General features: G+C 43.7%; 1 protein-coding gene across 4 annotated transcripts in view; it reads right to left on the bottom strand.

The window, feature by feature from the left end:
- Positions 1-23971, bottom strand: part of LRP4 (LDL receptor related protein 4) — an 83278-nt gene that overhangs the window by 20666 nt on the left and 38641 nt on the right. For 3 of the 4 annotated variants that reach the window (XM_054275456.1, XM_054275458.1, XM_054275460.1), the window contains exons 2-14: positions 21912-22058; positions 11074-11190; positions 9381-9494; positions 8821-8937; positions 6280-6408; positions 5816-5935; positions 5561-5686; positions 3171-3296; positions 2587-2721; positions 2297-2422; positions 1029-1259; positions 599-755; positions 35-252 (exon numbers count right to left, since the gene is read on the bottom strand). In XM_054275456.1, the coding sequence (XP_054131431.1) occupies positions 35-252; positions 599-755; positions 1029-1259; positions 2297-2422; positions 2587-2721; positions 3171-3296; positions 5561-5686; positions 5816-5935; positions 6280-6408; positions 8821-8937; positions 9381-9494; positions 11074-11190; positions 21912-22058 (1863 nt within the window). The remainder of the gene's footprint in view (positions 1-34; positions 253-598; positions 756-1028; positions 1260-2296; positions 2423-2586; positions 2722-3170; positions 3297-5560; positions 5687-5815; positions 5936-6279; positions 6409-8820; positions 8938-9380; positions 9495-11073; positions 11191-21911; positions 22059-23971) is intronic. The other variant, XM_054275459.1, reaches the window with a different exon arrangement.

The following is a 23971-nucleotide window of genomic DNA, read 5'->3' as shown; positions in this document are numbered from 1 at the left end:
AGAAAGCACTCCCTGGAGAAAGCCTGTTACTTACCTTGGCTAATAACAGCCTTCCTATTGCGTCCATCAAGGTCAGCCCTCTCAATGACATGATGTTTGGCATCCACCCAGTACATTCGATGTCCTGCATAGTCAATGGTCAGTCCATTGGGCCAGAAGAGGTGCGTATCCGCAATGATGCGCCGATTAGAGCCATCCATGTTGGAATACTCAATGCGGGGAGTGTTGCCCCAGTCAGTCCAGTAGATAGTACTGGAGGAGACGGAGAGACAGCTAGAAAACTTGTGGCCCACATACTGCACCCAGCATCACTCCCTATCAGGGCAAAGCAACATCAGTCCTGTGACCTTGAGCATGAGACTGGGTCACAGCCATGGGAGAAGTGAAAAGTGACACCCAGCCTGCTGAAAGCTGAAGGGCCCAGAGCAGGATTGAGGCTCTGAAGAGTCCCAACATTGACAGGTTCCCCAAACTGTCAGTGCCAACTCAAGTCTTGAGTCAACCTTTGTGACCAAGAATGGAGTTTTATGTTCAACAAAAAGCATGTACATGGGGAGCTCACTGGGGTTTCCCCTCGGTTTCCCATACTTTCACTCACCCCTCCATAGGATGTAGGGCAATTGCTCGGGGCTTCTCCAGGTTCTGCCACAAAAGCACTTTCCTGTGAGTGCCATCCAGGTTTGCTACCTCAATTCGAGATGTCCCAGAGTCCGTCCAGTATAATTTGTCATGGATCCAATCAATAGCAAGTCCACCTATGTACAAGACAGAATTAAGCACAGAATGAAACCATGGATCTGCACAGAAAAATAGTTCCCTTTCTCTGTCCACCTCAGAAGAGGCCCAGTTTCTTCTCCTGCCAGCCAAGAGTAACTCCAGGGGGACACTCGCCTAACACCCATTCCATCTATGGGTTGGAACTCCAACCCACAGAGTTCCTCAGGGAGATGCACTTTGTTCTGAATGCTGGGCCCCCACTTCCCTCCACTCACCCACCCTACACCATTGCCTTTTTTGCAGTGACGCACCTGGGCTCTCCAGCCCTGTGGAAACCACCTCTTCCACGTTGCTACCATTCAGATTGGCCCTCATGATGCGATCAAGCGTGACATCAGACCAGAACACCAGCTCCTTGCTGTGGTGGAAATCAAGGGCAATGGCATTTTCCAGGTTGTTCAGGAGCAGCGTATACTCAGAACGATGAGGCAACACTTGGCGGATATCAATTCGATTGGCAAAGAGCAGAACGGGCTCTGGCCCTAAGAATATACAGGAAGACAGCACTGGAGTATTTGACAGCATTTGACTGGGTCCTGCCTACCATTCCCTCTGCACCAAGTCCCAGAACAGAGTTTTGCACTACTGGCAGCAGAAATCAACCCTCAAATGCAAAACACTTCAGAGAGTGTTTTTACATCCTCTATACACAGTCCTAACTCAAAGATGAGCAGTTTTAAACCTTCTGGCAAACATTAACTCAGCAAGAAGCAACCATTCCAGGTCCTACCAAAGCCTGCCTCCCCTCAGCCTCTGAAGCCACATCACTGGACAGCCGCTTGGCAGCTGGACTAGAGTTTCTTTTTCCTATATGCATTTCCTAGCCATGCAAACACACATGCTCTACTACACCTTCTACTACAGACAGGACACAGTTGAAATCTGCCTCAGCCAGATATAAACTCAGCAGGTATTTCCAATGCAAAAACCCATCCCCAAAATATCAACATCCTTTATGGGTATCACTATGGAAATTCTTAATGAAATCTAAAAGTCTTTAAGTGAAATTTCTAATCCCTCAGCTCTTACATTAGAGAAGGAATAAAGTTAAAGAAGTGTATAGATATCTTTAAAAAACCCAGCAGATCTCCATAGAGCAGCCATTCACAGCATTCAAGATTGGTGCCCATCATCAAGGGTCAAACCACGAGGAGTTGTGATACAACCTCACTTATTGGAAAGGCTAAGACACTTCCTGAACAGAAACAGAAAGCTTGTTTTGTCCCAGACTCTAAGTCACAAGGAATGACAAAGGACTAGGAAGAAAAGGCAAGGGCTGTCTCCCTGGTAGGGAAAGGAAACAGTGTAGTACCTCTCTCCATGGTCAAAATCACACAAAATTTTCACAAACATTTATCAACAGTGTGGGCATATCTAACACAAGTACAGGTACTTCCTTTTCTTCACATGTTTGTTTGTGAACAGCACAATGCTGCCAGTGAAGCACTAAAGACATCATTATGAGAACTGGACCAACAGACACACCCCAGTTGTGTTGTTAGGTTGAACTCCCCTTTACCTAGAGCTTTGCAGCTACGTTTGTCAGGGCGCAGCTCGTAGCCCTGCTCACACCAGCACTGGAAGCCTCCTTCACTGTTGGTACAGCCTTGGCTGCAGTAGCCTTCCTCAGCACATTCATTCACATCTGCATGTTACAGAGAAAGTTACCATTAGATAGATCATCCATAAACCCGAAAATCTCACTGACAGATTGCATCTGCTTTCATACTCTGATTTTCACCCTATCATAGCCACTAATTTCAAACATACCAAAGCAGCAGGGAGGAGGCTACTGCTCCAAAAACCCACCTTGACATGATCGGCCATCTTCCAGGAGCCTGTAACCCGTGTGGCAAGTGCACTGCACCATCCCTCGCACCATCTGGCATTTCTGAGCACAGCCACCATTGTTGACATTGCAATTCTCCTCCCCTGTTCTTGGACCTGCGGAAGAAACATGTGAAGATAACTGAGCAGAAACCACAAGGCAGCTGCTCTTGCCTTCAGCTGTTAGGCAGCAGTCATCCTTCAAAGCAGGCTAAACAAGAGGGGGAGGACACAAGCTGTGCTGGAAGCTTCCTCTTTGCAGCCAGAGCTCTCCTCTGCAGGCCACAACTGAACAGGACAGCAGAGCTCAGATTAACATGTTTTTAGGATTCAGTGTCCCTGCAGACAAATGGTGATATCTGAGATCATAATCTTTTCCCCATCATTCCTTGTGTGCAGTCTTTAATTGGCAAAACCAACAAGGTTTTTTTCCTCAATCTTTAACTCGCTTCCATTATCACAGCTCAGACTTTCTTTCCTACACACATCCTTCAGTAACACCAGATAGACTCCCACACATTAACAGGCCTCCATTTGTGTCTAAGACTGAACTTGGGAGGACTTACGGCAGTTTTGATGTGGGCTCTCATCACTGCCATCTCCACAATCATTTGCTCCATTGCACAGCTTCCTCTGGCCAATGCAACGCCCATTCCCACACAGGAACTGGTCTGGGGCACACTGAGGGGTGCCTGCAATAGAAGGGAAAAGTAGCACATCACAGCTTACTGATGGAACAATAGTCATGGTGAAGAAAAGAATACTGAACATTTTCCAAGATTTGTTACAAACTTTTCATATGAGCACAAATACATTACTTCCTCTTCCTTTGAATTCAGCTCATCTAGCAGTCCTTACTGCTCTGCATATATTTATGCTGATTTGGAGGTCTGCAAACTCTCTGCCAGTCTGAGTCTACTGTTGCTTTACTATGAAGTTCATCTGACTAGATTCTCTTAGAATGACTGGAAGGTCCTGGCTTAGCTCCTTTTGGTTTCAGAATCCACAAACCTACTCAGCATGTGCAAAGGAGGAGTCAGTTCCTCACTTTAATAATCTGATCTGTCACACCAGCAAAGCTATGGATCTTAAGCCTGCCTAGGAAGGAACATCTTGTCTAACTCTAGCTGTACTTTGATGGACTTGGAATGAGATTTACATGCATCCCTGAAATCTGAGCTCAGGCAACAGGATTTCACATGACCTACACGCTTCAACTTCTGCTGTTGGCAAGGAGACTGCACAGAATTCTTGTAAGCAAAGTAATACTGTTTGTAGGGACTTTGCCAATCTGATTGTTTCTTCAGCAATAATTGCACTGTCCTGTTGCCTCTTACTTCTTGTACTTCTTGAGCTAACTTGATTAGTGGTCCCTAAATCATCACCCTCTGATAATCTTACAAAGATAAGAGGACAATACATTTACCAGCGTAGAAACAATCAGATTGGCAGACTGCCTGTAAACAGTGTGGAAAAGGGTAGTTGTGAGATTAACAAGTACAGTTAAGAACTACAGACACACCAGGTGCAAACACAAAACCAGACAACATGCAGATTCACTTTTCAGAGCACAGGAATACTGTATATGAAGGATTCTGAAACTTGGACTTCATTTGTCATATCGAACATAAAGATCCTCACACCAGCTGATTGCCTAGTATTTCAGGAATCTTCTCTATGGCCAATAAAAACATATCTCTGCTCTAAAGCCAAGAGGATTTTAACTCCTGCTACAGACATTGGGACACCACACTATGTCACTTAGATGAGTGAGTACATTTCCTGGAAAAACCAGTTTAATTTTCACCATAGACCTAACATAGAACTGCACAACTAACCTCACAGTAACTGTACCTTGTGTTTGGTTTGATATGGAGATAGTGAATTTCAATGGCTCTGGAAGTTTGACTTGGCTTCTTTCAGTACCTCTAAGTACTTCTGTTATCAGGATGAGGAAACAGGGTTACCAGCTTGTCTTTAAGTACAATTGCTTTTTCCAGGATCACCACACTGATGCTCACAACAGCTGACCAATTGAGAGCAGCTGCTCTCAAAGTGACTACAAAGTGTGCCTCTCCAGACCCTCTGAGCTCATCTGTCCTCATAGAACAGCCACTCTCCACTCCTCAACAGCCCCAAAACAAGACATACAGTTTCACAAATCCATTCTGTCACCCCTAAAACCACTGTTCAGAATACATGGATGCAGAAGGATCAGTACACATAGCTGGGCTCCACTCACTAGGATGAATTCATGGACCAGCACACTCTAGTCCTCAACAAAACCTATAGACATCCTGAAGACTTTAAGGAATAAAGAAGATTCTAGGCATTCCTTGAATCCTACCATAACACTAGGGTGTGTTAAAACCCTCCTGCTCCCCATAACCACTATCACACAAAGGAATAGCAATATGTGAAGTGAATACTAGAAAGAGTAACTCCTGAGCAAATGTCTAAGGGGGAAGATAACACCCTTAATGCTCTAAAATAAAGGTCTTGTTATTCTCTTCCACTAAATGCTCTTATTGATTCATGTTCTTATTGATTCCACTGCCTGCTAGAATTGTTCAGCAGCTTCACAATGCAACAGGAAACCTATCCAGAACTACCTAGAAGGCGTAAGTTAGTATAGCCCATGTGAAAAGGTAGTAACTTGGTACATTATTGATGTTCCCAAGTCTGAATGGAATTGTCCCAGAGCTCTGTGGTAATTCACAGTGTAAGGACAAGACAGGAGGATACTTGACCAGAAAACACCTTCACCTAAATTAGTGTAAGCACACAGACCTGCACAAGTTGGCAAGCATGTAAGACAGTCTACAGATCCCATTCTCTGGGAAGGACAGAAACTCTAGGCTGAAGTCCCTGAAGCAATACAAAAGAGACTTTACTACCTACTACCATCAGGATGGAAACTTAATTAGCTATTAAGCAGCAAGGTAGCAGGTCAAACCTGTGTTCTCACAGTTCTCCTCATCACTGTTGTCAGAGCAGTCATCTTCCCCATCACAACGCCAGGACAGACGGACACAGCGTCCTGACTTGCAGCGGAACTGGTCAGCTGTGCACATAGATGTAGCTGAGGGCCCAAAAGAGGAACATCAGATGAGCAAGAAGGATCAGAAGAGACTCAATTTCAAAGCTAATGTCCCAAACACTCTTCTGCATCCATAGAAACAGAATGTTTCCACCAGTTCCCAGCACTTACTGCAGTTCCTCTCATCTGACTGGTCATCGCAGTCAAAGTCACCATCACACCTCCAGCCAGCATTAATGCACAAGCCACTGTTGCACATGAACTCTCCAGAGCGACAAGGCTGGTGAGATGCTGCAGAGATATCAAAACACAAAAAGCGCAAACTCAGACCAATGTAACAATCCCCAAAGCTCCTCAGTTTCACCCTTACCCCCCATTATTAAGGAATTGGTCGTGCATAGATTTCTTCTGAAAACTGCAGCAATTCTTGTAAGCAGAAGTGCACTGACTACACAGTTCTCATCACTGTTCTTCCTTTCCAGAGTTAAACAAAACCCCTAATAATGAAGAAGCCAGCTTATCTGTGAACAATTAGATTGTCACCTACACTGTAACCCCTTCTCCAGCCAACCCAAAATGCATTAAGGTTTGCAACTCTGATTCTTGGACAAGGACATCACCCTGTGATAACTTACAGCAGTCAGATTCATCAGACCAGTCCCCACAGTCATCATCACCATCACAGTGGTAGATGTCCAAGATGCAGCGTCCATATGCACACTGGAACTCCTCCAAGCTGCAGGTGGCAGCTGGAACATCTGATGCTAACAAGGGAATCAAAGAAAAGAAATGTGAGGTGACAAGGCACGGTCTAGTTTAGAGGCAACCTTCTCAGCCCCATAATGGACTGGCAAGTATTCATTGCTGCTTATCTCTGCATGATTTGTATTACAGAGAGGAATGCTGGTTTTGCTTCATTGAAAAGCACGTTAAACTTATATGTAAAGACTCATGCGGATGATCCAGTAAATACAATTTTTAAAAAAAGTTACATAGGATATTAGGCTATAAACACTGAACTTTTCAAAAGCCATTAAATTCTAGAGAAGTAAAAAGATATGAAGGAAGAATTTATGGGAAAGTCTCAAAAAGGATCCAAGAGTGGCACCTTCCATCTTATGCTTGAAGCTCTATGTCTTAATGCCAAAAAAGCGTTTAAATTGTTTAATAAATCTGAAAAAAGGTAGATAAAAAACCAGAAAAATAAAGAAACCTTAGGGATAACTCATATTAAGGACCGTGGCATGTCAGAATGCAAGGTTAAACTAAGGAATGATTCCTTTAAAATTTTAACAAAAATAAGCACTTGAAGACCAAAGGAAGCAAGTAAGCAGCAGGGTGTCCAGGCCAGCACCTGACTTTTGAGGATTTCCCCCTCCCTCTCCTCTCAAGCTCTGGCCAAAACAACCATTCCTATTCAGTAAGGAGCGCTGCCAGAGAGATGACCCTGGGCAAAGCCAAACAAACTAACGGTCAAGGATTTGCCTACTGCTCTCTGTTCAACAGTACACTAAGTGGGAAGGCATGAAAAATATTTTGAGTCCCACACAACAGAATCTGACACCTCTTCTCATACTATTTGGAGAACGCACTGTATGTTTCAGATATACAAGTCTCCCAGCTGAGGAGTTCTGAATATAAATGGATTAAACAAAAAGGAAAAGAAAGATTGAAAAGAAAGAGTAGTCTAGAAAGTGAACAACATCTGCCTCTTCAACTTGAAGAAATGGGCACAGCCAGAAGGCATGAGCTAAGAGCTTTAATTCAGTGAGCATCAGCAGCTGGATATGAAAATGTGTGTTAATGTGGCCCTCACCGAAAGAGCCCGAGTGTTTCAGTTTCCTTGAGAAAATTAAATCAGTGACTTAAATTATCATGCTGTATGATTCAATTATAACACACACATCCCCAAAAGAAACAAAAAGAAAAGGGAAAAAAACCCAGACAAAAAAGAAGTGTGTAATCCCACCTTGTCCCAGACAAACGACAAACATGATTGTAGATAAGAAAAAGATGACAACCACATGGATGAAGATAAAAGAAGAGGAGGTAGCCAAACTGAACTTCTTAGCAAGTTACTTAAACTGTCTTATAGAGACAACTGCCAGCTAGGACTGAAATAGTGTTTCAGCTCAGAGAAACAGGGACACCACTTCTGGGTGCCCCTCCACTCCCACAGGAGGCAACGTTGGAACATCTCTCTTCCCTTCCTGAGGGTCTATTCATGGCCTTCGGTGAAGTGACAGGCAAGGGAACAAGAAAGGCAGAGAGCGAAAGGAGAGGGAGAGAGGCTGGCTTCCTCTTAGAGTCCTTTCCTGGCTTAGAAATGTTTGCAGCCCCTGGCTTTCTGCCAAGTCTCATTATCTGGAAAGATAAAAGACAACTCCCCCATGCATCCACTCCCCCTGCCCTTCAGGAGCTGGCGGCCCTCATCCCCCTCCCAGAGCCTTTTGAAGTTTCCTGCTATCTAGAACAAATTCTGCAAAATGCCTTTGAGAGCAGGGAGGGGGAAGGGACCACTGCAAGTTCCAGAGACATGGACAGTGCTCACACTCAGGAGAGAGGCCGTGTGGGTTAGAAAGGGACATAAACTCCTGTCCCACTTGCTACAAGCCTGTGAAGGTGAAGAAGGAAACAGCTGTTGTAGGTTCTTATGCCCCAACACCACCCCCCTCCTTCAGCATGGGTCACTTTTGGGCAACATCCTGCAAAAAGCATTTACATGAATGGAGACTGGGCAGGCAGGAGGCGTCTTCAGTGTGCAGTACCTGAGGGTGGTTTCAATAAGCAGAGTACGCCTCCACTTCCAAAATTTCAGTCTGGAATCAGATAAGAGGAAAAAGAAAGGAATAATATTCTTTCCTTCCAGCTGCCCTTCAACTCCTCCAGTTTCATAGAGAGCTATATTCAGTAAAGTATAAACCTTCTGCTCTGACCCAAGGTCACAGCTATGGGAAGAAAGAAGCAGCAAGACACAGATGAAGTATGCTTGTGAGGCAACACAAGAGAGACACCATTCTTTTGTGCCCTCTGGGGTAGGCAGCAGAAGGTGGCATAGCTGCCAGTACAGGCAGAACTAACTTGCTTTTGATCTCTGCTGCAGAAAACATGCCAAAACCCAAGGCAAGAGCAGGTCCAAAGGGCTATTTCCTGTGATTACAAAGAAAAGCACTCACGGCAATTCTCTTCATCTGAGCCATCCTTGCAGTCTGTGTCCCCATCACAGAACCAGTGCTCAGCTATGCAGCTGCCATCACTGCAACGGAACTCCTTCTCTGAGCACTTTCTCATATCTGCAGAGACAGCAATGCAAACAAAGCCTTGGCTTTTCTCAGAGTACCCAGGAACACACCACAACATCCTCCTGAAGCTCCTAGGGCACCCACAAACAAGACTGCTCATTAAACCATACATATCCATGTCAGGCAGGGCCCGAGCAAAACCGGCACTGTTCGCTGAACTGACGCAGAGTGCTGGATTCAACAGGAATCCAAGGGGAATTCACAATCCCATGTCAAGGAATGAAAGGTCTCAAGTGATTTTTTTTGCCTGGCAGGTAAGTCACATAGCCCAAGATCCTACGCAGCCAACCCTTGGAATGCTATATCCCACAAATTCAGCCCAGAAAAGCCAGCTGGGAGCCTTAGCCGTGCTCTGGGAATCCTAGAAGTGCACAGGCTGGACTCTGCACAACTCCACTTGAAGTACTGTGAAGGCAGTATTTACATTAACTCACCACACTGCTCATCACTGTTGTCCCCACAGTCATTGTCACCATCACAGTGCCACAGGCTGCGAATGCAGTATCCATTCTGACATGAGAACTCATCTTCCTCACACTCCCTTGGAGCTGCAAGGACACAACAGGGGTAAGGTGAAGGCAAGGCAAGAAGATTTAGCTTGCAGAACACCAAATGTGTGACAAGTTACAAGCCAAGCAACATCATCCTCCAAGGACACAGTGATGCTGGAGAGCTGATTCTCCTAACAAATACCAGGGGAGCCACTGGGAGATTTCTTGAGTGTCTCTTTTCCACTCTGCTCACACACCAACAGTACAGCAGGCTCGAAAACTTGAGGTTTAGGTTGAAGGAATTAGCTGGAACGGAGATGAAGCCACCCATCCCATGCTGGTATGTATTCTAGCACTGTCCCAAGCCAGACTCAAGATAGCCCTGCACAGAAAAAAGGTAATCCAAACCTCTTTTTAAATGAGTTAATAGTCTCTAATTATCTAACAGATAAATGCTAGCAGTATTGTATATCCACCTTCTTTTGACAATAATGTCAAAGCTGTCTTCAAAGCAAAGGACATGTTCACTGAAGAGGGAGAGAGAAAATTTGAACTTCCTCTTGCAAACACCTCAGTATTTGGAGACTCATTCCACTCTCCTTGCCAGTCTCCTGAGGAAGGCTGTCTGCAGACAAGTAAGGAAATGAAAAGGACTGCAAATTCAGCACCTGAGGACTCCAGTCCAACAGAAACCCTCCTATGGTTACTGCTAGCCTGAATAACCTCCCAGGAATCTCTCAGGCACAGAACCTTCTTTCTCCTTTCATTAGTCTCCAAATCTCATGATCACACCCTTGTCCACTGTTATCTTAGATATGAGGGCATTTCAAACATTTGTGAAAAACAGAAAACCAAAGAGACCCAGAATGACATATCTTTTCCTTCATTAATATATTTGAATGCACTGGAAAACTGAGTTTAGTCCTGCATCCCAGAGCATCACACAGGATGTCAAGCCCTGAACTTTGCTTCCCAGTTCTTTGCCCAAAAAGGCAGGCAAAGATCAGAGATACTGATCAGAAGGTGAACTAACTTCCATGCATGCAGTGGACATAGAATACTTTACAGTCAAGAGCTTTATTTCTATATTTCTTCAGATGGGCTTCCTCCTAGAGGGTCACTCTGGAGCACCATGCACACAACTCTGAGTAGGCAGTATCCTTTCAGCACCTTCCCTCTCCTCAAGGAGCCCTGTTTGAAGGGACAGGATGCTGGTGACAGGCCAGCACTGCAGAAAAGTCAGACAGTGGAACCTGAGGCCACAGGAAGTCAGCCAGACAGGCAGTTCAGTGGGATTTGGCAGGGGTTAGGTGTTTCCACTGACAGGGGAGGGCATGAAGAGCCCAGCTCAGGGAAGTGCTTCATGGGACATTAACCAGCAGGGCTGCAGGGCATAAACGGTTCTACAGCTGCATGGAGAAGCATCCCCTCCCCCAAGACAGGCAGCTGAACAGCAAGCCAGGTGCCAAGGCAGCAGGGTTTACAGGTACACACCTCTGTCACGGGCAGAATATAGCTCACTACAAGCCAGTGGTCCAATGTAGTGGATAGACTCTTGTAATAAAAAGGGTCAACTTTCCCCAGTCACAGCAGGCAGGCACTGCACCCACCCTCTTCCCTCAGACAGGTGACTTACGGCAGTCCTGCTCATCAGAGTCATCCTCACAGTCATTGTCTCCATCGCAGACCCACGACCGGCGGATACATTTTCCATTGTCACAGTGGAAGTCCAAGGGGGAGCACGTGGGCAGCACTGAAAGAGCAAAGAAACACCTCATGGAGCTGCAGCCAGCTTCCTTCCTGAAAACAAAGTTCCTTCCCTCCTGAGGGAGCAGAGCTAAATCTCTTAGAAACAAAAGACAAAATTTCAAGTTATCAGGAAGAGCTGTTCCTTAGAGGGGGGGGGGGGGGGGGTCAGGGTAGGTCTGTAGCTTGGCAGTCTCTCTTCCCTAGAGAAACACTGACCTTTCCACAATAAAGTAGCTGTTGCAATTCCCCCATTGAGTTCCTTTTTTCTCTTTCATCCTTGAGCCTGCTGTCCTCCCATAACTGCACTTGTTTTATAACAAGCAAAGTTAAACCATCAACATCTTTCCTGCATGCTTCCCAGGGCAGTCCATCCTGTTTCTATTACACAGCAAGTTCCTTAGAGTGAGAACTATCAGAAGCAATGTTTTGACTTTATGAAGTCACATGCTACAGTGTGTGTTTCAGCATGGGGACTCTGTCAGGGTTTCTTGCCTAAAAAATCTGCAAGGAGAAGCTGAGAAGCAAGAATCCACTGTTGGGGATAATTTTCTGTACCTCAGGCGTGGACAACAGTCCCGAGCTTGCTCAAGGTTTCCATCCAGAAAGGATGAAAGAAGGGGACAGACATGGGATGATGCCTGCCCACACAGGAGTCTGTTTGCAATGGAGTGGGACCACAAATCCACAGCATCTGAAGAGGCCTGGAGCCACAAAGCTGGAATTCAAGGGGGAACATCGTTCCTGTTCTTTCCCCCACAGATGAGAGGAACACTCAACTCTGAGAGGTACATGCTTTTAAGTGCTGCCAGCTGCGGTAGGCAAGGGGCTGCACAAGACTGCTCCTGACAGGTGTGTTCTCCAAAGAACAGCATTTGCTCAGTGATGTGACGGGGCGAGGGCGAGAAAGGCCCTGAAACCCTGCCTGAAACCCTTTCATCCCAGCCCAGCCTGCCGACAGCAACTCCCATCTGTCACCAGGCGGGCCAGCCCTCTTCTGCTATGCTGCTACTCCCTTTCCTGCCAACACTGTCCTGGAGGTGGGAGTGAGACGGGAGGGAGGTGGGTAAAAAAGGAAGGTGAAGACAGCAGCCACACACAAAAGGAGGATGATTTAATAAGGAGAACAAATAGTCACATTTTCCGTTTTTCCAGCTTTCTCAACCCTCTGTTTCCCCTTGGCCCAGGACTGCCACCAGTGTCCTGTTAAAGAAGCATGGATTATACATACTGAATCATTCACTGCTCTCCATAGCAGGCCCTCCAACATTTTTCACCAAGGGCCTGTCCTAAAAGCCCCCCTCCTTAAGAATATATTAGGGCAGATAAATTCAGACTTTCTCTAACATTCATTTTTCTAACCACAAATTCAGATAATCTTCTCAGTTGTTCCTGTAGTGTGGCAGGCATTTCTGTATCTGAGGACATCACAACAGATGTAATTGCCCTCAACATACAAAGAATTTGGCATTGGCCCTTGGGAAAAGGTCCTTCCCATCATGTCTAGGCTACCCCATGCAGATATCCATCCATCTCATATCCAGCTACTTCTAGGCCCCAGAGGGGTATGAAGGATAAGAAATACTCAGAAAGGGGAAGCACAGAAATCTGTATTTTCCCTCTACAGGTTTGACAGCATCCTGATCTTCCAATAACTGGCCCCCTTCCTTATACTTCAGTTTCTGTGGTTTGCTGCAGCAAAATGAAGAAGGAGTTTTGTCTTCTTCCTCAGGGCAGGCAGAAGTAGAAAACTCTCCACTTTGCAAACTCTGCTTCCAAATAAAACCAGGACATTTTTGGGCTCAGACAATCAGTCCCACAGATCAGACCTCTCTCCCCCAAGAACAACTTCCAAACACTGCACGCTGAGGAAAAGCTTCCCTGGCCTCAGCTGCAATTTCAAGACTAAGACCATCCTCCCAGCATATGCTTTAGCATGACTAATCACCAAAGGACTGCACAGGAGCCACCTGGAAGGGAATTTGCATGCTCACTCTCCAGGGGAGAATTCTTCAGGCTCCCAGAGGGTTAAGCCATTAGCGCTGGTTCAGAGCAGATACCATTATCCCACTGAACTGCTGCATCCCTTCATGAGCTAAAGACATAAAATGAAATTCCACCCCTACAGGGAACAGTTCAACCAATTTCATACTCCCCCTAGATATAAAAATCAAGCTTCAAGCACAGGGGAAGAGAGCAAAACACAAACTGTCATATACAAAGGAGGACCAAATTCCCTAACCCAGCAGAGATCAAGTGTACTAGCCCAGAAAACAGTGGAGTGGGGGCAGGGTGGAATTAAATCTCCTTCTACAGGAGCTCTCCTTTAAAGGAGGAAGAAAAACCACAAACCCACTTGAGACCAAAAAACCCAACCTAATGAATGAGGGCTGATGTCTCACAGAGCAGAGGAACTGCCAATGGGATCAGGACAGGGATCCACATAAACCTGTAATCTGAATCTAATAACGGTCGGAAACAGATGCTTCAAAAGAAAATGCAAGAAATTCTGGGAGCAGCTTTCACATGGGGGCAATCTTCCTAATCCCCCTCTTCCTAGTTCTGCCCTCCCAATCCCTTCTTCCCACTAAAAAGCACACTGTTTACACAAAACCATTCCAGTTTCCTTCGATTTGTTCTAAGGACATCAGGCTCCATTTCCACTGCACAGCCCTTTGCTCTAGGGTTGTTACTAATCAGCTCTTCTCTTGGCCATTTATCACTTCATATTTTGATGAGTCTTATTTCTATAGAGTTAAAGCCAAGGCCATATCACTAGCACACAGTGAATGTTTAATACTGTTGTAAATACATCCAAAGTGTTTGGAAATTTGAAGTTAAGAGGAAATTCAAAAGTTAGGAGGTCACACTTAGGACATTCAAACAACCACCACTATGTCTTGTTCTGACATAATGGAGCAGCTATACAGTCTGCTAAGTGTATTATTTTCACTCACATAGCTAACTTTAAAAGCCATAGTCACAAAGTAGGTACATGAAATACAAATGAAGCAGCAAGAACTCTTGTCACTGACAGAGGTGGAACAAGACCTCTTCATCTTGTTGGAGGACAAATTGGATTAGCATCAAGAAGATTAGAAACTGAATCCCCATATTCTTTTCCTATCTTGATATTGATGTATGACCCTGGGACATTTCTGCCTCTTTTTCCCCCTTCTCCAACCTGTAAAATGAAGGATATGTATTACTTTTTGAAACAGCTACAAGTCCTTCATAGGCATCACTTCTCCTGATAAGAGACCAATCATAGATTGTAGTAAAATGCTTTCACCAGTGCTCACAGCAGGATTAGGCTATGCCAACAGTAAACACAGTTAAGCCTCAACCCCCCTTCTCTGCTCAATTCCAGCTTGATCTCTCCATATCAATGCAAAGAAACAATATTTTCCTAAGAGAGATGAGCAAAGGCAAGTCCCAGGATGGAGTTGAAAGCAGGTAAATACCCAGACAGACAGATACTAACTTGCCTCTCCAGGCAGAGCCAGAGGCAGGATGGGGAGCAAACCCAAGGAAGGGGAGCCAATGGGAAGAACTAGGCTGGGCAGCAACAGCTAAAGAGAGCACATCTGTCAACTGACAGTGAGCAATACAAAAAGGCCTTTGAACTTCCAACCATTTCCCTGAGCTCATCCCTCTGCATGGTCACACTGGACATCATCCAATGTTTCAGCAAAGCTAGGTCTATCGTAAGCCTGCTATTCCTCCCCCTCTCCCAACTCCTATTACACAGGACACTCTTTTATTGCCAAGCAGAAGGAGAAGGGGGAGGGCGGGGGAAAAGGGAAGTTTATAAGGTGAAACACAGACTGAATCACGTCCCACTGTCCTTTGAACACTTTATCCCTGTTGCCTGTGGTGTGCTGGTTGCTTTGCACCCAAGGACAGCAAGCAACTGGTGTTCAGAGCTCTGGAACACAGAGAGGCTTGAACAATACTGGCTGCTTAATCAGACAATCTCTCATTCATGTGAAGAAGTCAATTTTAAACATAAATACAACCAAAACAAAATCATGCTACCTACATTAGACAAGTGCAGCCTCACCCCCAGCTACGTTAATACTCGTGCATATGTAAAAACACACACATACCCACAAACAGATCTGTTGCTGAGATCTGCAGCACAGCAGGCAAAAAATCCAGGAACAAAAATAAAGGAGGTTATTCCACTCTCAGGAAGAAAAAGGAGACATTGCATTTTACTAACAAACATTTTAGAAAATCTAGTTCCAGAATAACAAAATGTTATTGCACTGCTGAACTGTATTTAAAGATGTTGTGGGTCAAAAAAAAAAAAAAAAGAAAAAAAAGAAAAAAAAAAGAAAAAAAAAAGTAAAGACTATCAGCATCCAATCTTTCACAGCCCTTTGATCACAAGCACTCCGCCTGAGGGGGCATTGCATTAATTCTGGTGCCTTTCAAAGGAAACATGCATACTCCAGGCCCAATAATATGACAAAGTTGCAGATATGGAACTGTTGTGTTTTCAAGAGAATACTGAACTCTTGACAAGAGTTCCTAGATTTTAAAACTTGAGGTTTAGAAGTGAAGCGTCACCTGAGCCTTTGCATCTGAGCTCCTGATTAAGTGAATGACAGAAGGAATATTACTCTTTCAAAGTTTCTGTTAATTTTAATAAAAGACCTGTGAGATTTTTTTATCCTAACCTCATCTTAATTTTTCTATTTTTTTTTTTTGGGGTTGATGAGCAGGTTATAGTGACAGTCCTGTCCAGGAAGGAAGAGACCCGCTACTGGGCTTGAATGAGCTGTAGCTGAACAGCAACTGTGTCGATTTCTCCTTGAGATGGGAACAACAGATCACTTTCAGTAAGCTTTAAGGTAAAAGAAGTAAATTTTTCTTCAGTCCCTTCAAATGAAGAGGTTTTGTACAACAGTGCAGGGAGGTAAGCAAACAAGTCTGCCTCCCGAAAAGTAACACATTTACAAGTCAATTATGTATGATACCGATCCAAAATTCAGAGCAAGAAAGCTCTTCTGGGAGGATGGTTATGGGGAGATTTGGTGTACCTTATGAGAAACAGAACTATTTATCAGTCCTCAGGCCAAGTTTACTCAGTTATCCTTTCACCCCTGCCACAGGAAGTGAGACTCATTCACACCATGAGGACTTCAAAGGGCGTGCAGGAGGGCAGAATGAAAACCATTCCTCCTCTTGCATGCGGCTTTCGTTAGGGACAGGCCAAAGCAGTCTCTGCTGGCACAAGGCAGGAAGGCAGCTGAACTACCCTGTGCATGTGCAGCAAGTGCTTCCAAGGCAGACACTGTCAGCAAGCCAGAGAGCTGACAGCAGACAAAGTCTATGGAGCTGGCATGACAGCTGGCAGGTTGCTTATTGCTATTATTACTACAGCACTCTGCCTTGTAAACATGATCCAGAGCAGGAAGCAAACATGTCACGGAATAATTGGCTTCCATCACAGCACGGCTTCAAATCTGCAAGGAGAACAATTTCTGAGACAGGTAAGCAGAGGCAGGGCTCTCCCAAAACTAATGGAAAATACCTATGGAGAGGCAGATGTTCTAAGGACACTGGTACAAATGTAAAGTGTCTGGGGTGTGCAGAAACAGTGACAGTTGAGGAAAAATTTAATGGCATCAACTCAAGAAGTGGTGGTGTGTTTTATAGCGTGCAACACAATATTAAAAATCCAAACTAAGTAAAATATACCGTATTTTAAGAATTTACCTCATAACTGAAAATATCTCTCAAAAGGAGGGTTTCCCATGTCTGCTCCTGTTTTTCACAGTTGTAACTCCACTCACTACCAAGTATCTTGCTTTCTTTTTTTTTTTAATACCACACACTGCATTTCAAGCTGTTATTCTTTAACCAAAACTACAGATTACCAATTCAAGGCTAGAAAATTGCATTAACACAGAATTTAGCAAACTCCAATCAACTACTCAAGGATATATGCAGTACTGTATAGACACAGATGCAAGACTGAATCTTGACTTGCTAAAGTAATTTTCACCTTAACCCCCAGCCTGTTTCAGTCTCTTGCTTTATTAGGAGTCCAGTAGTCCAATATCTTCCCATTTTCCTCTCCTCTTCCCAAGGAAGCAGACAGAACTCATTCTTCTCATTGTATTGGGTTAGAGTACACATATGAGCATATGATACCCTGAAGAAAAGTACACTTTAAAAAGGTATAGTTGCAGATTTATTTCTCTGGAAAGTTTGAACATTCACAGGAGAAAAAAAGAAAATCCAGTAACTCTAAAACTAGCTTGCAGCAGATCAATGGAAAGGTGGGATTCCTTGTAAACACATCTGTTCACTCTTTCAGTCAGAGACATCTACTTGATATTATAATTCCAGCCTGTAAAACTCAGAGCTGCACATCCATACAGTTTCTGGAAAAGAACCTAAATAGCTTTAGCATCTCAGAAGACTCCATATAAAGTGGTCGCAGATTGCGGTTCTTAAGTCAGAAAAAACAAACTGGGCCCACTCCAGAACAAAGACTAGCCCCAGTTTTTTGAGGAATTTTTAAAGTAGGCCTTTAGTATATCTGAGGCTTGGTGGTTGACTTCAGAACAACCCAAATCTTTAGCTCAGCATTTGTATTAAAAGAAATTTAATCATTTCAGTCAATAAATAAAATGATACATCAAGTTCAAAACAAAGAAGCTCAAAATTTCATGCCAGCCAGGAAAGTTTATGCATGTCACAGACAAATAGCCAGGGGAGGAAAGAAAAATTAGTGAACCAACTGTTCTCATGTACTGTGTGCATCACTGCTGATTCCTGAGAAGCTTAAATCAATTTAAAGTTCAAGTTGCTGTTCCAAGGGGCTCAAGCCCCACCCCTGCTCTTGCACTCCTGCTGCCCTGTTTATGCCTGGCACAGTCAGCAAGCAGAGAAAATGGAAGGTTAACCCCACAAATGAGTACGCCTTCAAAAGGCTCCTGTAAGCCAAGCAGAAGAGAGGGATTTAGCGAGCAACCTGTTCTGGCAAAAAGGTTTGGTGCTATAATAACTAAGCCAGACACAAAACAGCACAGTTACCACAAGCCTACTCTGTAGAGCTGATCTAGTTCTTACAAGCTAAGAATAGTATCATACTTGGATTCATAATGAGCAGCCACTCAGAGCAAGATATAACAGGCTTAAATGAGTAAGTGTTCCTCAGGCTCCTCCACTGCAACCTTGAATGTGTGTGCTGAAGTCATGCATTTAAGAAATAGGGCAAAGGATGCTACAGAAATGTTAACTTTTATTTCTGCTTTCTTCTTTCCTCGAAATTGCACTTCAAGTGCTGCTGGCTGTCAGCTGAAAAAGTTCTCTTTGTATCTATTCTACCAGGATGCAATATTTAAAAAGACAGTTTCTATTTTAGTCCTTCCCCCTTGAATTACTTTACTACTCTGTATAAATGGAGCAAGTTATATTCTGATTAAGATCACAGAATCATCAAGGTTGGAAAAGACCTTCAAGACCATCTAATCCAACAGTCAACCTATACCACCCCCAAGCCATACTCTCAAGTGCCACATCCAGACACCTCTTAGACACTTCTGGAGACCATGACTCCACCACCTCCCTGGGCAACTTAGTCCAATGCCTGACCACTCTTTCAGTGAAAAGTAATTTTCTAATGTCCAATCCTGCCTGGTGCAACTTAGGGCCATTTGCTCTCATCCTTTCGCTTGAAACACGGTAGAAGACAGACTGACCCCCACCTCATTACAGCCTCTTCTCAGGTAGTTGTAGAGGGCAATGAGGCCTCTCTAGCCTCCTTTTCTCCAGGCTAAACCCCAGTTCCCTCAGCTGCTTCTCCCAATACATGCTTTCTAGACCCTTCACCAGCCCAATCGTGCTTCTCTGGACACACGTCAGCACCTCCATGTCCTTCTTGTAGAGAGGGCCCAAAACGAGACGCAGCACTTCAGGTGTGGCCTCACCAGTGCCAAGTAGAGGGAGACAATCACTGCCCTGGTCCTGCTGGACACACTATTGCTGATACAAGCCAAGATGCCATTGTCTTCTTGGCAACCTGGACACACACACACACTGGATCATGTTCAGCTGTTGTTGACCAGCACCCCTAGATCCTTTTCTGCTGCACAGCTTTCCAGCCTGCAGGGCTGCCTGGGGTTGCTGTGATCCATGGGCAGGATCTGACACTTCACCTCAGTGAACCTCACACAACTGGTCTGAGCCCATCGACCCAGCCTTTTCCTCATCCACTAAATGGGTCATGTTGTCATAGGAGATCAGGTTGGTTAAGCAGGACCTGCCTTTTGTAAAACCATGTTGTCTGGGCCTGATCCCTGGTTGTTCTGCACATGTTGTATGATGGCACTAGGATGATCTGCTCCATGACCATCCCTGGTACCGAGGTTAGGCTGACAGGCCTCTAGTTCCCTGGACAATCCTTCCAACTCTTCTTGTAGATGGGTGCTTCATTTGCCCATCTCCATTCAACTGGAACTTCTCCAGTTAACCAGGACTGCTGCTAAATGACAAAGTGGTTTGGAAAGTTCTTTCACCCTCGTTACTTTTAGATGCATCCCTTCTGGGCTCATAGACTTATGGGTGTCTAATCAGCATAGCACGTCACTATTTCCTTCTGGATTATGGGGGCTTCACTCAGCTCTGTGTCACTACATTCCAGCTCAAGGAACTGGGTATCCTGAAGACAACTGCTTTTGGCATTAAAGACTAAGGCAAAGAAGGCATTAAGTAACACACTCTTTCCCTTATTTCCCTGACACAATGCTACCCTCTACACTCAGCTAAGGGGAAGACTCTGCTCAGCCCTCCTTTTGCTGCCAACATATTTATAGAAATTTTTCTGTTGTCTTAACTGCAGCAGCCAACCTTCTTAGAAACTGTAAATTAAAAAAGGCAGAAGTCAAACCCAGTTCCCACATTCTCTGCATCACTTTATATTCTGTCTCATATATGTCTATCTCTATTTTATATTCTTCCCAACCTCCAGTGCCTGAGAATATCAGCAGATTACTCACTCTTCAGTACTGTTTCCTAGTTTGCATAGCTTCTACTCAAATAGATACAGGCCAGATCTCCTTAATATATTGTGTCTCCTTAATATAGTATATCTTACTGTGCAAGACCAAGAGGGTTCCTCTCTCTGAGGCCACAGAAAGACACGTGATGCATCAGAAGACACCAAGAGAAGAGTGGAAGAAAGCAGCATGAAAAAAATGTTCTTCCTCAAAACAAAATCTGTGTCTACTTGTAATACAAAGACTTCCCAAACAAGAGGTGGCACATTCATCTTTAACAGCCCTTAGTGGATTTTACATCCATAAATTTGTCATATTGCTCTTTGAGAATGTTTGAAGTTTCAGAATCAATGTTTTGTGGCAAAGAGATTCACAGTTTAAGCCTATGTTGTATGAAGCAACTCTTGTTAGCACCTCCTGCTTGTTCCTATGGAAGATCTTATCTTTCCCACCCCCAAGTCCTACCATGACTGCTTAGGTTGAAATTTTTGGTGCTGGAAGTTGTTGAATTACCAGGAAAATTATATCAAGAAGTATCTCTTGTCTAAATCGTTACTGAGCCCACAAAAAAAAAAGTTAAAACAATCCCACCACCATCCCCCAATCTCCTCATCTACCTGCAAAAGAAAACACACAAGAAAAGGAATTTTCTTCTATGCTTAGTAAAAAGCCAGTAAAACCAGCTTAGCTATTGGATATGCCTTACCTCCCCAAGACTCAAGGTCTTCCATGTTGCTCAATGTTCACCAAATTTTAAGAAGCAAGAATCCAGAAGGAAGAAAATTTTCATGAAACTGGGTTGACATCTCCCACATTTAAGGAAGAAGAGATGCTTTAAGACAAAACTTACAAGATTAGGAAAGCTCCTTTCCATACAGTAATCAACAGAAGAAACCAGGAAAGGTTAGAGAGAAGATCCAGCAGAGGAAGTTAATTTCTCTCTAATGTCCACTGACAGGAGCCTTAAGTTTTCAGCTCTAGGGCAACATTTAGGAAAGGAGTTTCGTGAGACCAGGCCTTTTTTTCTACTCTTAAATTCCCGCATGCTCTGTGGAACCCAAAGAGATGCGGTAAAAAAGGAACTTACTTGTGTCTCCATGGAAAGAGGCTTTCTCTATTCATCTCTATCTCTATAGCTACATCCACTCAAAATGACATTTCACATCAGTTCTCACCTAGTTGGGCCCAGCTACACATATGCCAACACTATGCAGATACACAGTACCTGCAAGGTAACATCTCTCAGCAAGTCCCAAGACCAGTGAATGTTATTTCAGCACTTGCCTTTCCCTCCCTTCACAGGGCAGCAAGGACAGAAACTAGAACGTTACTTAAGAGGGCAGACACTCTCAATATGCCTCTTCACACTATTCATTTTCCATTAATATTTACAGCAAAATCATATAATTTAATGCAGAGATAGTGTTTTTGCAAGGGTAGAAAAATGAGAGGTACTCTTCTCTGTCCCTCCTCTCCCTCTAACATATTCATGTCCAAGCACCACCTAAAACCAGCTGCAAAAAAAGCCAGAGTTGGGCTTCCACTGTGTTTTATATCATTGGACAATGGCTTTGTTCAACTTCGAGTCAGTCAAAAGTACAAACCACCTACAATCAAAAACATTTGTCACACAAATGGTAGGATGTGCCTGTAAAACACTGAAAAAAAGATACTCATTTTCCCAAACACAAGTCAAGGATGTTATTCTTACTGCAGCCATCTTCATCGCTGTGGTCCCCACAGTCATTGTCTCCATCGCATTGCCACTGAGCAGGGATGCAGGTGCATTCACCAAAAGCACTGACAGCACAGGTAAAATGATTACGCCCACAGGAGCACTCAGTGCTACTTGTAACACCTGTAAAGAAAGAAAAAAAGAAAGAAAAATGTTTTGAAGAGATTCCATCTATTTTAGAGTAAACATTAAATACAAAATGACATCTATTTTCCTCTGTGTACACACAGAAAGTGTATACACACTACTGTGTAAAAACACATTCTTGACTGCAAAGGAAACTATTCACCCTCCTCACATGCTGAAATCGGAGATCAATTACTATGCACAGTTTCTTGGAAAGGGGCTCTTTGAAGGCAACAGCAAAGTGCAATCTGCCAAAGAGACTGGGAATCAGCTGAAAAATAACTCAGCACTAATCACAAACATTCAAGGAATGCCAGGTATCAGAACATCCCTTTTATTTTAGAAAGTCAGTCCTCTTCTAGACCACAGCGCTGCTGCTGTTCTTCACTTAGTTCTGACATCACAATACAAGGAAAAACTCTCAGAAGTAGAATCCTTGCTATTTGAAGTGTCTTCTCCAAACTCTAAGCTTTTTAGATGCAAACCTTTTGCATGTCACTATTTTAGACATTTCAGACTCCAGTGAGAGTAGAAAAAACATCTTTTATAATTTACCTGTAAACATTAAACTGTTACACTAGGCTGTGCATAACTGACATTTATAAGAGCAAGAGGATTTTCAGCTTTACAAACTGACCAAAAGAAAATGCAGTCCAAATGATAATGTATAACCTGATAAGAATATTTTTTCCAGCCTTAAATTAGCCTAAGGACCTCCCAGCCCTCCTTTCCCACCTTCAGAACAATACTCTAACACAACTTTTGACTCTGACACCTGTGCAAATGCAACTATTTAAGATATTAACGCACACTTTCTCTTAAGAAAAGCTCTGCCTTGAGAAAGAACAGGCTGTAACACCTCCCACCCCCAAAAGGAAAAGGTGATGCCTGAACTTCTGTCTGACATTATCTAGACATAATCTATATAATCAATATCACTGTTAAACAAATGATTATCAATCATCAACTCCCTCAAGCTAGTCTGGTTGGATTTTTTTGCATAGTTCCTTCTTTCTGCAATTCAGACAAACCTAAAGCTCTTAGATTAAACAACAGATCATAAGGAAAGAATTACAGAGAAATACCTACCCCAAGTGGTAATTAATTACATACACACTGAACTATTTTCAGCCTTTTTGATTTCATTGATCTCACTCATACATCTAGTGTACCTGTGATTAACCATAACCTGTACCCATTAAGAAAAAGAAAAAACAAGCCTCATACTTTCATTATTTTCCATTCTAATTGAGAAAAGGAATATCTGCAAAATTGACGGAATATTTCTGCAACTCTTTCAACAGCAGTGTTCCCTCCAGTGAAGACATCCACTTGTGCCAATAGAGCAAAGATTTAACTTCAGAGAGAATGCACTTCCTTGAATAAGGATTACATTATGTTTCTTCTGCACAAAACTGGGCAAAGAGATTTCTGCTGGCCTCAGCTGCCTGCTTGCAAATGCTACACTGCAGGTTGCAAGACCTTAATACAAACTATTTTCCAAGCTGAAAAAAATTGGTTGCGGGATTTCTGTTCAGTCTGTCATGGTTGTGAAAACCTTTTATTTTTTCACTCATGTCCACTACAAGTTACCTTTGAAAGGTTTAGTACAAAACACACATCTGAAGGTGTTACTGCATACAACAGAAAAGCAGCCATCATCTGGTGTAATGAGGGACAAAGGCTGAAAGAACAGGAGGTGAATAAGGAATGCAAGAGGCCAGGGCAATCAGATCTTCAGAGGACTTACCGGGTATGGCCAGGACAAGGGCTGGCTTAAAAGGACAGTAAGTGGGTAATGTAACCAGAAGGCAAAAAAAGCAACAGACATTCCTAAGGAAAAGCAATTTATCACCTATGCAACATTTCAGACTAGCAGAAATAAACTAACGGAAATTCACAAGAACCAC

Source organism: Melozone crissalis, unplaced genomic scaffold (assembly GCF_028551555.1).
Source record: "Melozone crissalis strain CALT ecotype California unplaced genomic scaffold, PUWL_Pcris_2 ptg000018l_1, whole genome shotgun sequence".
Lineage (NCBI taxonomy): Eukaryota > Metazoa > Chordata > Aves > Passeriformes > Passerellidae > Melozone > Melozone crissalis.
The sequence above is the reverse complement of the archived record's forward strand: the minus strand, read 5'-3'. Positions and strand labels throughout refer to the sequence as shown.